General features: G+C 34.6%; 1 protein-coding gene across 4 annotated transcripts in view; it reads left to right on the top strand.

Moving 5' to 3' along the window:
• The window catches only part of PAM (peptidylglycine alpha-amidating monooxygenase), a 98751-nt gene that overhangs the window by 52999 nt on the left and 29031 nt on the right, over window positions 1–16721 (top strand). For all 4 annotated transcript variants that reach the window (XM_085298761.1, XM_085298762.1, XM_085298760.1 and 1 more), the window contains exons 8-14: window positions 2941–2989; window positions 3482–3549; window positions 5189–5269; window positions 5391–5467; window positions 6327–6430; window positions 9035–9222; window positions 10277–10348. In XM_085298761.1, the coding sequence (XP_085154887.1) occupies window positions 2941–2989; window positions 3482–3549; window positions 5189–5269; window positions 5391–5467; window positions 6327–6430; window positions 9035–9222; window positions 10277–10348 (639 nt within the window). The remainder of the gene's footprint in view (window positions 1–2940; window positions 2990–3481; window positions 3550–5188; window positions 5270–5390; window positions 5468–6326; window positions 6431–9034; window positions 9223–10276; window positions 10349–16721) is intronic.

Consider the following 16721-nt stretch of genomic DNA (forward strand, 5'->3'; position numbering starts at 1 on the left):
TTTAAAAAAGAGATGTGAATAGTAAGGCCAACATTTTCAAAAATGACTCATGTTTGGGGTGTATTAGGCTTATTTTTATTGCTTTTGGGGTGTTGCTCAGCACTATTTAAAAGTTGGACAACACAGTGATGTTTTGAATTGTAAATTCCAAAAGTGAAAGAGACAAAACTTTAAATTGCTTWTTAAATTATAACATTAAATAATAAAGTAAGTAAAATGTTCTCAAAGGAAGCAAATATTTCCCAGCTTTCATTAAAATTGATGTACTGCAAACTCTCTAACAATGTCAAACTTGTTCTTAAAGCCAGCTTCTGCAATGTCATCTGTGCTATATTAATAGATAAAAACTTAGTCCAGAGCAGAGTTGGAAATGAGGAAGGTGAGGCAAAAGAGACATCAAAGACCTTTATCTCAAAACTAGAGATACTGGGACTGTAAGGGAAGCTTCCTAGGAAAGGGTGGAGGAGAACAAACAGTATATTCTTTTCATGAACTTTTCCTGAAATGATGGGAACTGAATTTCTTTTCTTTTTCTCTCAAGTGGTTTGCCACAATTTTCCTGCTTTTGGTCTGATGACTTGGTTTTTCTGGTGCTTTTTGATCCCTGACTTGGCTCTTTGGAAGCAGCATTTATTTGTGACTGATAATTTTGGGTTTTTTTCTTTCCATCTAGACTGTGCTGACCATACCTTGATTTCTTTCATTTCCCCCCTTATCTAATCTGCTTATTTGATCCTATCCTTTCTCCTCTTCAACCTTTTCTCCAYCTTCTCAACATCTCTGTTTCCCACCTCAAATGGAACATAGGAAGCAAAATAAACTTTTTGCATGGAAACAAACAAACAAACAAAAAGTTAAAATATTCCCAGAGGGAAAAAAAAAAGTTAATTATTGAGGAAATGGTTGATACATTGGAGAAATCTGACTTCAGTGACTGTTGTGTCTGTATTTCTCGCTTCATACTACATAAACCATTTAYTGCATGAAACCACTTCTCAGTTGGTGTCTTTCCATATAGCTGTTGAGCGGGGCACAGCAGGCTGATTGGGATGAGTCCCATGTAGGGTGTAATTCAGTCTTGCCATGTGCTGAGTGTATTTATGGATGGATTTATTTTTATTGTTAAAAAGTAATTTTAAAAAGGCATTTGAAGACTGGTTTTAAATGTGTCATAGTTTAAATTGGAGAATTTGTATCTTAGTGTTTAGATTAATTCTGTGTCTAGTACAAGCATGTATGTGTGCACAAAAAAWTGAAGATAGTGTACTATTTTACAGAAAAAGACTGTTTTCTACAGTATGTTGTTCATCTGGCTGTTCTACAGAACAGACATAATGTGCGAAATAGGGCAACAATAACTGGCTAACTACCTTTACTTTTTTTAAATATGGCCTTAAAATACTCTTGATTGTGAGTGAACTTTGTGTGTGTTAATACTCTGCCAAACTTGTATTCGATCCATTAAGCAGAATATATGTATCAAATTCTCTGTATTTGAGGTAATATTATACGTAGCTTGAGATAGAGAGACAGAAATTCCATCTGCATAGAATCGATAGGCTTTTCTTTCTACATTACGATGTGAATTTTCATCTGCTTTCCTGCTGCTTCATCACACTTGATTTTAAAAATTTGCGTTAGACATGCTTTCCAAACATCCAGTGCAACCACAGTACATGGGTGGTCTTGATCACAAGACGGAAAGCTGCATTCAAATTTTTCTTCTGCACGTACGGAAAAGGTTTCTTGTCTTTATTGCTGTTTTTACAGGTATAGCTGCTGTAATATACTGAATCAAGTTGTTGAATATGGAAGTGCCTCCTGGGTGACGCAGAGAAACACAAAAATTCTCAGATGCCATGATGAGCATTATGAGAACCTAGCAAAAATGGATTAACTTTTTCACTCACCCRATTTATACATTATGTAGAAGTAATGAAATACTGTATGATCAAAATACCTGTCTTTAAAAAAAACTGATTTTTCTTTTTTAAATGATTAAGTCTCTCTATTTGTCCCACTTAAGTCATAATCCTTTCTTCTTTTCACATGCACCATTTGTTTCAGGTCTGAATCTAGGCCCTGATGGGAGGAGAATCTYTCCTGAGTTAGCACTTGTCAGCTGTGGTAGCACTGTTTTCTTTCTTACCTCAAGCTAATGTGATTAAGGGAGATTTTTTTTTCAGCTTGTTCTGTTTACTTGCTTAAGAGTTACATCCATCATCTAAGTATAGCTGATTTTAGTATAAAACATAAAAGGAAAGGAAAYTTTTTTTTAGTGAAAATTGAGGTCTTAAGATTACTTTTAACTCAGTGTTTGAAATTGAGTAGCTATCAAGACAACAGTAAATTGAAATGTCAAACATATTAGAGAATGATGCTACAGTGCAGTAATAAATGACAGAGCTATTTTTACTGTTCTAGAATATTCAACTTCATTAAACAGACTCCTTTTGTATGTTKTATCTCAAGTTCAAATACTGGCTTTTATTATAAGGATTTCTGGCTGCTTCATTTTTAATGGCTAAAATTAATGCTTTTCCACAGATCCTTCACTTTTACTAATGTATGTCAAAATACAAATTTATTTGAAGMAAAAAGGCTATTTCTGCTGATGTAAAAATGACACTTTTATTTCCCAGATGCAAATAAAGATTTGCCATTTCTACTGCCAAAAGAGCAGTTATTTTTTTCATCCACCAAAGCTCTCCTAAATATTACAGATTTACTTTATATAAAGTATGTGATGTTCTGGTTTGTGTAAATTTAGATAATGTTTCTGTTGTGTGAGGGTTCAATAGTTTTACTGCAAACGGCAAGATTAAGACTTCTGTAGTCTTCTGTAGCATTTCTTTAGGCCAGTAGGGAAATGTTRTTAATGTGGAGTAATTTTGCATACTTTCAGATACTAATGATTAAACTGTTTCATGATTTGTACAGATAAACACAAGGATTGCTCTGGTGTAACTTTACATCTGACACATCAAAAGTAAGTATGTGAGAAAATATATTTCTASTATGATGTTTTTTATCAGAACAGAAGGCATTGAAACCCCTTTAGATTCCTTTGAAAGATGTGAAATAAAAATATAATAAATAATGCTTAATTCTGTGGTGTATGTAATATTATTTTTGAAGCCATGTATTATCTCTTGGTAAATGATTTCTTTTATGCTAAACTTTTGATACAATGCTGTCACTATTGAATTAAACCAGTTTGGAAGCTTCATAGTTAGAAATTTGTGACAATGATTGAAATTAAGTGAATTTGAACAAAATAACCATCTACATGCTTTGTAGAAGATGCTTTAAAATAGTAAGGAGGGAAGGAAAAGCACTATGCCACAGCGCCCTTCTGTTTGTCAGAAACAATCCAACATTTAAAAATTGGTGGTGTTAAGTAGTATTGCACATCGTATCACTCACAGCAGAAGTCTCCTCTTACACAGGACTTGTTTAGCAGAGCTTTTTTGAATTACAGGCAGCCTTTGATTGCTGGAATGTATCTTATGATGTCTGTGAACACTGTAATACCACCAGGTGAGAAAGGTAAGTTGTTCTCCTACAAAGTGATTATGTAATTTCAACATCTGATTTCTGTTTTGTTTTTGTTTTCCTTTCACCTGCTGGATTATGGAAGAAAACGTAGCTGAGACTTGCTGACCTGCAGATGGAAGAGTTAATTGCTAAATGAAATGAATGATTTAAAATTATAACTGTTTTTTAAAATGGTATCATATTTCCAGATAATGAGATTTACAGTGGCTGACAGTTTGCATAAAAGAATATTAACCTATGTAATAGTGAARGTTTCTAGATTTTTAAGAATATTTCTTTGATTTATTTTCCTCTTCAACAATATTTTGCAAAAATACCTATTTTCCCCAAAAAAGCCATAAAATACAAGTTGCACACATCTGTAAAGTTTTTTTGATTCTTCATCTGCATTTGTCATTTGTGCTGTARATTTTTTTATATCTAAAGATTCAGTTTTAATAAATCAATTTCTGCCAGTAAGGATTGGCTCTTTAAAAATTTTGTTCCTGAGATCCTATTGGGCTAAAAGGTCAAAATGCTGAAAAAATATTGTAGAACAAACTTTTATATGAAATTCAGATCGAATATTCCCAATATCATTTCTTCAGACTGTCTTGAAATGTTATATTTTAAGCAAGTTGAATAATCTGTATCTTTCTACGCTATACTGGGGTATTAAATTAGATATCTGAGGACTCCTCTTCTCCCAGGTACAGCTTAGCTGCCTGATAGGAAARGGTAGTCAAGTGCTCAACTGACTCCAACTGTTCAGCACCTTGAAATGTTAAGTTGAAASTTTGAAACATAACATATTTTGTTCTTCCATATAAATATYAAACTGAATTTTCTTTTCTGTAGAAACTTCTGATTAATGCAGTAAGCTCTGCATAAAATACATTTTAGCTGTAGGGGGTACATGAAGGAGGAGGAACAAAAATAGTTCCATAGCTMTTGAGAGCTCTGTCTTTTGATGTTCAATCAAATTTGCAGTCCTTATGCACTGCATCAAGTTTGATATGATCAGTCATGAGTCAGATACATCTCTGGGAGGTGTGTGTGAAGGAGTTTCTTTCTGGGCTTTCCCTGAGCTACTATTTCTACCCCTAACACAACAACCAGCCTGCAGACTTTGTTTGCACAGCGCTTGCTCGCCCGAGTCTGCCTGTACCTCTGAATCTTTAAGATCGGGCTTGTAACTATATGAACTTAAAATCAGGCCTTTATTATACTCTATATCAGTTTATTTTGAGTTCCTCCTGATTAGACTATCTAGCATGTGTGTGTTTATTTTAAGTGTCCCTCAACACAGTATGTAAGCAAATGCATMATCTTTGTTGAATAGTGGTACAGTACACTGGAAAAACTGCTAGTGGATTTCAGCCACGTTTAGGATGTATATCATCACAGAAAGTCACTTGCAAGTGACCTGTAGTATATTTATTAGCTTTTTCTTAACAAAAGTCTTGAGGGAGCATCTACAGAAATGCAAGGTATTACTGAGCATCTTTTAAAATTGTCTGTTGCCCCCTGTAGGTATACTTCTTGTGTRTGTGTGTTACTTCCACATTGAATGAAATACAGTAGTTGGTGAACTGAGGAAAGTGTCACGTAATGTATTTTAAACTTGCTTATTGCCATCATATTTTAACAGTGGTTGATGCAGATATTGCCTGCCATTACAAAAGATTTCCAATGCACCTTTTTGCCTACAGAGTTCATACACACAGACTAGGTAAGAGTTTTATTGCAATATTAGGAATATCAAGTATTTTTTTTAAAAAAATTCTACACCTGCAGTATTGATTTTTCTCAGAACTATGTCTAATGTTCATGTACACATTTGTATGTCATAGGTAAAGTAGTAAGTGGATACAGAGTGAGAAATGGTCAATGGACATTGATTGGTAGACAGAGTCCACAACTACCACAGGTCAGTTGTTTTTTTCCATTCTAACTTTATATTTATTTAAAACAAAGCAGTTTAACTAGCACTTATCTAGCCATAGGATTTGCATCATGAAATTTCCTCTGGTGTATGATGTTGTGCCACTAGAAATGAGGACTGCCAAGTATTAGTGTGATATTATAGTGCAAAAATAACAATACATTCTTTTCCCATAACTGTTACCAATTTCTTTAACTCTTCCAGCTGTTAAAATCACTCACTCACTCTCTGTGCCTAAGAAGCTAAAGAAGTTAGGACATAGTAAGGGGGCATCTTTTTCCTTTCTTCATGGTCTACCTCTATGCTTAGAAAAATGAAAGAATATCTTAGCTGCTCTCTCCTGCTTTTTCTACTTGCATGCTTTTTCCTAGCTGCTGCATTTTAGAAGAATTTGCTAGTGCAGAAAGGAAAGCCTTGTGAGAGGGACTGAGAATCTTCCATTTTATGTCTTATGTACATTTTATAACACTTTATAAAGCTGTCTTGAACAGTAAGCATAAGAACTGCAAATACTTATGTCACAAAAAAGGACCTATAAAAATGCTCGGGAGGGACAAACTGTTCCATGTTGCCAGACGGATTAGTGCKAGGGTGCTGGATCGGGTAAGAGCTGGTTAAGGCAGGCATAAGGCACAAGTACAAGTTCTCACTATTCCAGGAGCTTTGTCTTTAACTTTTCTGGGCCGAGGGAAGAGGAAGGTGGCTCAGGTTTTTGTAGAGGGAGTTTGAGTAGTCCGAGGAAGTTACTTTTCAGACTTGTAGCAATGTTGTCCTGGTGTGTGCATATTCACGTGAATAATGTGAGATGCTGTCGCTAGTTCTGGTGGATCGTGCTCTCTTTCAGGCATTCTACCCCGTGGAGCATCCTGTGGATGTTCGCTTTGATGATATCCTGGCAGCTAGATGCGTGTTCAGTGGTGAAGGCAGAGCTACAGAGACGCACATAGGGTAAACTTTCTCTATTTGCTCCATTCTTCTAAMCACTTTTTTCAAAGTATTTAGTATGTGTAGGAATGTATTTGTTTCTTGTGTTCTGCAAAGATGATTGTAACGGGCTGTTCAGTTCTCTTGGAATGGTCTGTTTTGCTGTCCAGTCCCTAAAGGTGTAACTTTAAGCCTATTCTCGACAAAATTCATAACCTTTGCTTTAGTGAATAATCACTTTTCTGAAATGTTCAGAACATTTCTCAGGTGAAGCTGTCCTGCCAAACACTGTGCTCAGATATATAAAAGTTGAACTAGTCTGCAATTAGTGTAGGTTTCAGAAGCTCAGTTTTTAAAACTTATTTTTAATAAATTGAAAATACTGTTTTTTTTAAAGCAACAAAATAATGAAGATTCAGCTGTTCTTTGTTACTTCAGAAAGAAAGCTTATACGAATTTCTAAATTTCTTATAAGTTTTGGCCCATCTTGCAATCTAACCATAAAAAATCAGAATAAAGTACCAGTTTCCCGTTTTTCAGTATAAAAATCTATAGACTTTTATGGAGAACAGTTAAATCATAAATGACTAATAAACAGAAAAATCTTAACTGTTTATTTGTCAGTAATGCACTTCAGACGAAGATGACAAGTCTCTCTAAGTTGAAGTTGGCATATATTACAGTAAAAATGGATACAATGTTCTCTTAACTGAGCCCAGTTCTTTAAACTGTATTTTACTGGATACATAGAGATATGAAGATACGCTGTAGGAATCGCTCCATTCCAGAAGCAGATGGTGCAGCAGCTCAAGGGACAAATCTTGTAATGTGTAATGTGTTACATCTCAGTAAAGGGTTAAGGGCTCACCACAAATGAAACCCCTTTCAGTGAGTAGTACTTGGTTGTAAAACTAACAAAAATATATCTGAAACCTTAATTTAACTGTAAAGTGGTGGATGTGGTTTTTGTTGGGGGCTGCTTTTTTTTTTTTTTTTTTTTTTTTTTTTTTTTTTTTTTTTTTTTTTTTTTTTTTCAGCATATCTATTTTTTTTTTTTTTTTTTACTTACTCATCAGCATATCTATTTGCTAAACTCTTTCATTCACCAAATTTAGGATTTTTCCATAGTTCAGTATCTAATGGAAAGAATTTAGCATGTCTATGCATTTACTAAAACTGTTGTTGACAAAATGTTTTTTTTAATTATAAAAATTTAAAATTATCAACTTTATAATGTTTAGATGCGACCAAACGTGCATTACGTGAACCACAGTTCATCTGAATTGCATGTCCCCTTTCTCCTGATGTCTTAAAGAGGAGGCAATTACACTGACAGATATTGGAGTCCAACAGGGGAGTAAATGATTTCTAAAAGCTTAAGCAGAGCCTGCCAAGTCAGAGACTGATTTTTTTTTTTTTTTTTTTTTTTCCTGGTCTCCAAGGGACACTAAATTTTCAAAGCCTGGAAAAAAAAACAATTCCCCTTTTGAAACAGTCTCCACTCCCCTGTTTCCCCCTCCCCTCTCTCTGGCTGGTGTCATTATTGTTGCTATGGAGAATGAATGAATGCTGCGTGATGCTGCTGGAAAAGTCAGCACTGACGTCTTTTGCAAGCGGCTAATAGTCCACCCCCGTATCTTTTAATGAGTGTGGGCTCACTGGTTAATTGTAAAAGCTAATTAAAAATTGTAATGTAAAACCCTTTGTTTTGTGAACCCTTCTTCACAAGACCTAGTTTAATCCCTCGCCAAGGTTGTAGCTATGTATGTAGCTATATGGCACAGGAAAGCAGCAGAAAGAGATCACRTTTATAAAGAGGCCATGTATTGTCTGCTTTATAAAATAACATTTTTCAGAGAAATTTGTATTTCACAGCAGCTGTTTTTTCCCCTTAAAGACAGGATTTTGTAACAATACAGAAGAGCCTTTTCTSTTTCAAGTCCATGCATAATATACATCAAAGAACTGAATTTTGCTAGTTTTGAATCATTCCTCTTACACTAATGTCGTTCCTCACAGAAGCTTGTGATGAAGTCATTGTCAGGATGGCAGGGCTGTTTTCTCATTAGGAAGCACTTAATGTCTTAATATGAAATTAAGTGTTGCTGCATTATAACCAAGATGGCTGGGCAATAAATGGATGCAGAAAAAAGTCTTAAATGATAGCTGCTGAAATTAAACATATCTGCTRAAATTAAACACAGACCTTATTTGCATTAATTTTTAATTTAGATTTGCTTTGGATTGTCAGAGAGGTGTAAGAGGTGGAAGAATGAAGGATAAGTTCCATCTTCTTTCATCAGAACATATGTGTAGTTGACAACACACTGAATAAAGTCTTGCAGTGGAGAAAAGAAGGAAGAACAGTATAAATACATGCTGATGCCATTTGCTTTAGAATCAAAATCTTAGTTTCTGAGAAACCTGGAGAGTTTTTGTAAACTGGTCTTTTTTAGTCTAAATTAAAAGCAACTTTAGTTACTGGTTTTCTGTGATGCAATATTTTATTGTGGGACTTGTAGCATTTCGTTGTAACTAGGTTAAATTAGAAATGAGTAACAGATATACTCAGAGATGGGCTTTTTTTTTTTTTTTTTTTTTCCCTCTGCTCTATCTTTTTTGGTTTAGGGGAACAGCAAATGATGAAATGTGCAACTTTTACATTATGTACTATATGGAAGCCAAACACGCTGTCTCGTATATGACCTGTACACAGAATGCAAACCCTGAGATGTTCAGGAGCATACCACAGGAGGCAAATATTCCTATTTCAGTCAAGTCTGATATGCTAATGATGACACATGAACATCATGAAGGTGAAAAAAACTTGGATTCCATTTTAAGTATTTTCTCACTGATGTATTTGTCTGTATTGCTTTAATATGCTAAACTTTCATAGAAAGGAAATGCAATTCTGAATAAAACTCATGTTACTAATGATAGAACATTGTGGGATCCTACTTCTCTTTTCGGGGGAAATGCCTGCTGTTATCTTCTGTCCTTTTCTTCCCATTTTCATCTTTTCTTCTGGTTTCCAACAGGCTAAGTATCTAAGACATTGGACTCTTTGCTATGCCAAATTTCAGTATGTTATATTAACAATTTCTTTATAATGCTGTAGTTCCTATCTATTTCATGTCAAGCTGAAGCATGATATTTTCATAATATTCTAGTATATTCTAGTATATTTCTGTGTAGTAAAGTACAGTTYCATGCAGGGCACTAAATACCAGAGACAGTATAGTTACATCATCAGTTTGGAAAAATAATAAGTAGTTATGTCAAAATACAGCCTGAGACAGAACTACATTGCTGCTCATTCTAGAATTAATCCTCTTGGAGTCATTTGGGGTATCTTTTGGGCCATCCATTGCATACTACAGATACTAAGACTCCTAAAAGTTAGGCTGTATCTCATACCAGGTATTAAGTAATTGCAGGATTATCTGAAAACCACAGAAGCACTATGCTTTTTTTCACTGACTTTATTGATTTGAGATTGCCGTTTAAATTAAGTGTTAAGCCACTGATCAAACTGGTTTATGCTACCCTTTCCCAAAGGTTTTATGAAAACTAGTGCTTTATGCAAAATATGTCTGCCTGAATAGAGATAGATTGACAGGTAGTCATAGAGGTCTAAATTTATATCCATACCCCTCCTGCTTCCGTGTTAAATATATAAGTCTTAATCTTCTATTTCAGTTGTTTTACTACTGCATTACTTGGTGTCCCTGGTATAGATGAATAAAAATAGCAAATGGTCATTTCAGAAGGACTTTTTTCCCCTACCAGAAAGATGATCAACTCCTTTCACACACAGAGGCTAACAATATATTCTGGTAAATAAACAATATTTATTTATTTATTTAGAAAACAAGGATGCTGATAAAAGTTCTTTGCTGCAGCAGCCCAAAAGAGAAGAGGAGGAGGTTCTGGATCAGGGTATGTACTTGTTAATTTCCCTATCAAATAAGGGAGTCATGAAGTTAAAATACTAGTAAAGCATATCCTGATTGTTAACAATTATTGTAGTTTTTTATCTGTTTTCCTTTAACTGATACAATTTAAAATGTTCTGTATGATTAATAATATTGAATGTTGTTATGTAACAAATAATTCATCAAAAATTAGTCTTCTCCTGGTTTCTAACCTTGCAGGTAAAAATTTATTTATGAATTTTAATTTCACTAGATTTTCTTGCATTTCTTTTAATTTTCTAAAGACGATTTATAATTTATCTGTAGATATCCTAAGGAGTGAACACACAGAAGTAGTGGCAGTCCTACAGGATGAGAGTTCAATAACTGTTCTCTAATATTGATGAGTTATGTGATCTGTTCTTCTCTTGCTTTTTCTTAGTTTGTGTTACTATGTAGATATTAGGGAATTATGTGTTCTYGTGCTTCAGTATTGATATAACATGCAATGGCTTTAGCGTAGTATGTTTGTGTTTAATGCTGAATCCTTTCTCACTACTTTTGCATAAACATACATGCACAAATGCATACAGTATTTGGCTACAGAAAAAGTCCATGATTCTTATTAGAATGCTTCTAGTAATATGCTGAATGTTATTTAGGTTTAAGAGATGTATTAAAATATGGCTGTGTTTTAAAGTTCTTGGGATTATATGTCAATAGGTACATATTGGTTTGGTATCAAGATTTTTCTTCATCAAGAGAAGACCTTGCTTGATACTGGTTTGATACTGATTTAACTGAATGTTGTTGGGCTTGAAAGAGAACAATGAATCTGGACTGCCAAGGAAGAATGGATTCATAAAATATATATGAAAGGCAAGATTCTGAAAAGCATATTCAGCATTAGGCTTACTTGTGGTATTTAAATAGTAAAATTCCTTTTGCATTTAGTGAGAGCGAAGATAAGGCCAATGCTTGATGTTTTTAATAACTTCGCACAAAGGGATTAACCACTGTATAAAGTTAGCTCAAATAATTTAGTTTTAGTTGCACAAAATCTAGCTTCTAGAGTATTAAAGCATCTTGACTAAAAGTATCTTAAACTATCAGAGACAGTATTTACAACTCTGTATTTAGATGAATATTTCTAGAAATAAATGTAATTCTGAAAATCAGTACATACTATTTTTGATTTTTAAACTCATTCCAGTGGAGAATGAGCTAACCACTTATATATCAAGATTTATTCTGACATGCAGCTTCACTCTTACAGTGCTGGTAAGTACATTTATTTGGTTGAAGTTCCTGTTATCAGTATGTTTGACTGAAGTCATTAATCTTTGAAACAAAATTAGTTTAAAACAAACTTCTATTTTTAAAATCTTTTTCAGTTATCTTTGAAAGATATTTGAAAGCCCAACATCTGCAATGCAGTCTTGTTTGCTGAGACCATTACTTGGTATACATCCTCATCTAACATGTTTCTATGGAAACGAGCTTCATTGTGTGGTCCGTTTGAAGTTGGTTGGGTTGATGTGAGATAGGAAAACACAGTAGTTCCAATGAGACAGTTTTGTTCCATGTTGCGTTGTTAGTTCATCCCGTTGATAGCGTAGCTCTGATTTTATGTCATGCTAGCTCTGATTTTGGTTGACTTGTATGTGTATGAGCAGATATAGCCAAAAATTGGATCAGGGATTTTGTTCTGGGTGGGTTTTTTTCCAAACAAATCTTATTATATCACTGTTTGAGAAAGTGAGTTTTGGCCCTACAAGCACATAAGCAACTAGCAAGGTACACTGGGAAGCCTGAAAGTGATGTGCTAAAATCTGCCAGGAAAAATCGCATGCAAATTGGAGTCCTGCTTCTAGGATGCTTTTGTGGGACAAAGTGATTTATGTAATTGTGTTACCAGTTTGTCCATATATACCAGTAACTTTAATGAGTGTCAGCCAAATTTGAAAGAGGTCTTAATGATGTGAATGTTTCCCAGCTTGGGAGCAGGTAAAAAACTGCAGCCCTTATGCACACCAGTGTACACATGTGTGTGCACACATACACACACACACACACACAGGCAAATATAAACTTCTCCTGAGGTTGAAGGCTATAGAATGTCTTTTCAATTTATGATCTGGCATGAAAAGCTCTATATGAGAAGCTTATCTTCAAGACATAAAGCCATGAAAACTCAGGCTTTGATTATTTCTATTGCTGCTGAGCTGTTGCTTAGTAAATTCAGGCTTTGATTAGCTTTGGAGATAGCACTTCAGTGATTGTTTTTTTCATAACTCTGTGTTTTGTCTCACGTATTTAAAAGAAGATTTTTTTTTTCTTTTTTTTCCTTGATGACTCATTTTATTGTGGCAACTTCATTTTTCCTTTCTTAGTTTCAGATAACTGAAATAAACACTGTTACTTTTGAAACGCTGAAATACTGTTAAGTAATGTCCTGGAAATACTTACAAATCTGGTGAAAAGAAAAGATAAAGGGATGATCAATGAGACAAAGTTTGGTACTAAATCTATGCATTTGCCTCAAAACAAAAGCTTTCCCTAAGGGAGGGGGGAAGCCTGCCTCTTAGCCATCTCTCTGAAAATGTTAATATTGAATGCAATGAGTATGTATGTAATAAATATATAAAATGAAAATAGAATTACCTGTGCATAGGTTTAAAAGATGTACTTTTTTCTACCTGCAGTCAGCTCATTATATTGACACTACCAGGAGCTACCCTTGCTTTTACGTGTGAATTGAGAATTTACAGTGAATCTATTCTGCCACCTTTGCTAATCAAAAGCACGTTAATAAGCCATGTAAATATGCTGAAATAAATGGCAATCATCACAAAGTCAGCCATCATTCAACATGAGCAAAGATGGCAAAGCTAAATTTCTTTAATGTTAAAATTAAAAAAAACTTACTTACCTTAATGATGCCAACCTTGTTATATGGTTTTGAAGCATTAATGATGCTGTCAGGTGAGGAGAAACTGTTGATAGAAAGCTAATTATTATAGCAAATGCAATTTACTGAGACATTTGTGCATATTTAAGTGGTCCCTGTTCCTGYAGAAGCACGAAGTGCCTCCTGTTCAGCAAAAGGAGCATTATTTATATTTATTTTCTGTTCATCAACAGAAGCTTGAATAAATTGGATTCAACAGATAGAGTACTGAAAAACTGTTATCAGTTCCTAGYATTCACCATAATGTCCACTAGCTATCTCTTCTTTTCTTGTGGAAAAAGACCTCAATATATTTCATTCTGTTTGTTCAAAACTATCCCTGCTGTAGTCCAAGGGGCGTAATATAATCAATCTTTCTTCTCGAAGGTTGATGCGAGCCACTACATTCCCAAGATGCTGTGGATATGACAAAAGTACAATTTGTAGAAGGAAAACAGTGCGTGACYGCTGGTAGTTAAAGGTCTTCAAACACCACTGCTGAATTACTCTGCTTCACAGAMGGTGTTACACTAACTAAAGAATTATGGCTGGTTGGTTGTACTGAGCAAAAAGGGCAACTGCAGTTACATTGCAAAGTTTCTGTAGAAGAGTACTTATTTAAGATGTAATTGTGTTCATTGAAATACTTTYTTTATTCATTTACATATTTGAAGGATATATGCTAGCTACTATAATTGAAAAATAAGTACAGAATTGATCGACATTTATTGTAATTTTTTTGTTTAATGTGTATTTTGGACACGTATGACTGACGTGCTTCCTCTGCTGCTTACATTTGTTTTAACAGACAAGCATTAAGGCAGCCTTTACTATCACGATAGTCTGCTGCTGTACCTGAAAGCTGTATAGACAAAATGAAAGGAGCTGTGTCTTAATGGCAAATGCAGAAGATGTAGGGGATGATTGATCAAGTGCCTGTGATTTCCTATGTCTCATTTTTGTGCATTAGATGTAATCAGAAACTTTCKTCTGAAGCAGAAAGAAAGAGGAAGATTTTTTTCTAGTAAAATGAGTATAGTTATGTTTAAATATTTTAAATATCAAGGCTGACTTGATTTGAAAACTCACTTGCAGCACAGAAACCAAAAATGCTAACCAAAAATTAGATTAGACTTTTGTTTTAGAAAGGCCTGTGCACACAGTGATGGGATTTTCATTTTGCTTCTGCTATTAACATTTACTGTGATAATAACAAAAATATACTCTTACATCTAGCTTAAGATACTTAAAAGTTACTACCAAAAAAGCAGCTTGTGTATTTTTGCCTCTTGTGATGGAATCTGAAGCAGAAGTCAGGATTGCCATTCTTTTTCTGTCAGTATTGGTCAATTGTACTGGTAATGTACTTTTTCTCAGTTCTCACTATTTCTTGTTTAGCACGGGCATAAATTATTTCAGGAGATCAAATGGTGGAGTTCAGTACAGACAGGCATCAATTTTCCATAGCTGTGGTTTTTAACTGAAATCTCATTAAGCTGCCTACAGTTAATATTACAGTTTGAGACCAGCAATCAGAAGTGCAGTTCATATAAAAGTGGTCTTGCAGTACGTGATCATAGGATTGGTGTCCAGGTGGTGAGACAGGTTGTGTAGAGAAAGACCCCACAGGTTGCCTACTTCATCRTTTCAGAGATTAGAAAGTGTGCAGTGAGTAAAGCAAAGAATAACTTAAAAGAATATAGCTTCATGGTGTAAGGCATTTGATATCACCTAATAAAAGTGTATGTTCCTCCAGCCTCCATCACAGAGTTACTCGATCATTCTAGGTAAMTGGGTACCTGTGAGAAGTCTTTTTTTCTCTTTTCTTTTCTTTTCTYTCCTGATTGATGCTCCTAATCTTTCAGGATGGGCGAAACAACTGAAGCTAAATCTTGTTGTAGTGCTGCATATACGCACTTCCTACTGAAACTGACTGTGGCTATGATTTGAACATATGGAGTGTAGTACAATGTTAAGTACCCTTTAAAAACACACTTGGAGATATTTCAAGGTGGTTACCAAAAATAATGCATGCTAAATGACAGTTCTGGCTGTAAYAGCAGTAATAATGGCCCTTGCTTTCACAGGACAGGCTGTGATATTGAAGTAATTTAGCGTAAGTAAGTGTTTCATAAACAAACATGATAGAATAGAAATGGAAAGGAGAAATCTTTCTATTCATTGAACACTTGTTCGGGAGGGCTTGAGGGTATTCTTAGAATCAGATTAAATAAATACATAGTGACTGCCTGTTTTTGTTGTATGGGCAGGGATTCTTTGGAAAACAGTGTGTGTTATGTAAGGAAAAATTTGTATCATTATGCATGTAAAAAGGGTGCTGAATTACGGTTGCATGTAATTCTGGTATTTATTARTTGTTGGGTGCCTGACTGATCTTTATTTTCAGTTGGTATGTGTGCAYGCGCGCACACACAGACACATACGCTTTTCACAACATTTTTGTAGCACTACTGGAAATATTTTTCTAGGCTGTGGCTGAATCTGAGTAGAGAACATTGAAATGCCTGTGCTGTGTTACTTTGCTATTCAGTTGTGTATTTTGCTGTAAAACCTCTTACAACAAAAATGTAGTGAACAAAGCCTTTTGCATTTTGGCTTTTTTTGTTTTGTTTTTCCTTCATGTGATGTAGTGTTAAATAGCAAGACCAAGGCAGCAATGTCAAGCATTAGAGTTTATGTATGTTTGTACTGGTGCATATAACCATGAGTTGCAATGCTTTCTGAAATAAATTTGGCATAATTCATCTTAAAGGCTTAGCTTTACTAGTTTGTGTGTGTGGTCATAGGAAAGGAGTTCAGTACGCTAGATGGTTAAAATTTCTTCTGTTGAGGGAGAAAGAGTGAGACTGGAAAGACAAATTTATATTCCAGCACTGATGTGGGATACCTAGATTGAAGTGTTAGAGGCAGATTTAGGTTAGTGGCAAACACTTGAGAAAATTTTTAGAAATTTTCTGCCTTGGGATGCTTTTTTTGGTGCTAGAGATTTGATGAGGTCCCTTAAACAGAGTACGAAATTAAAATAAATGTGCCTGAATTAAACCTTGGAAAAACATGCTACTGAAAGGTGTTAAAAGCAACATTTACAATTAGAGAAGTAGAATTAGGAAAAGTGAAAATTGCAGAAAACATGCCTAAGCAGTAGAAGAACATAATCAGCATGAAAAGAAGACATTTCAGTTTGAATGTTTTGAGTCTTCCCTGTTTTTCATCTGGCTTATATTCTCTAGTTCTTTCATTGTAGATGGACTTTCCCTGCTTATTTTCTGTGATATTAAAAGGCTAGTTAACAATAAACAACARCAAAAACTGCTTGAGATATCATTAACTTGTCTGGAGAAATGGAAGTTGACATTGAATTAATACAGGAAGGATTCCGAGAAATGATTATGCTTTTGATAAATACTGTAGTGAAATCATAGCACAA

Source organism: Rhea americana, unplaced genomic scaffold (assembly GCF_003343005.1).
Source record: "Rhea americana isolate MKP2758 unplaced genomic scaffold, rheAme1 scaffold_141, whole genome shotgun sequence".
Taxonomy (NCBI): Eukaryota; Metazoa; Chordata; class Aves; order Rheiformes; family Rheidae; genus Rhea; species Rhea americana.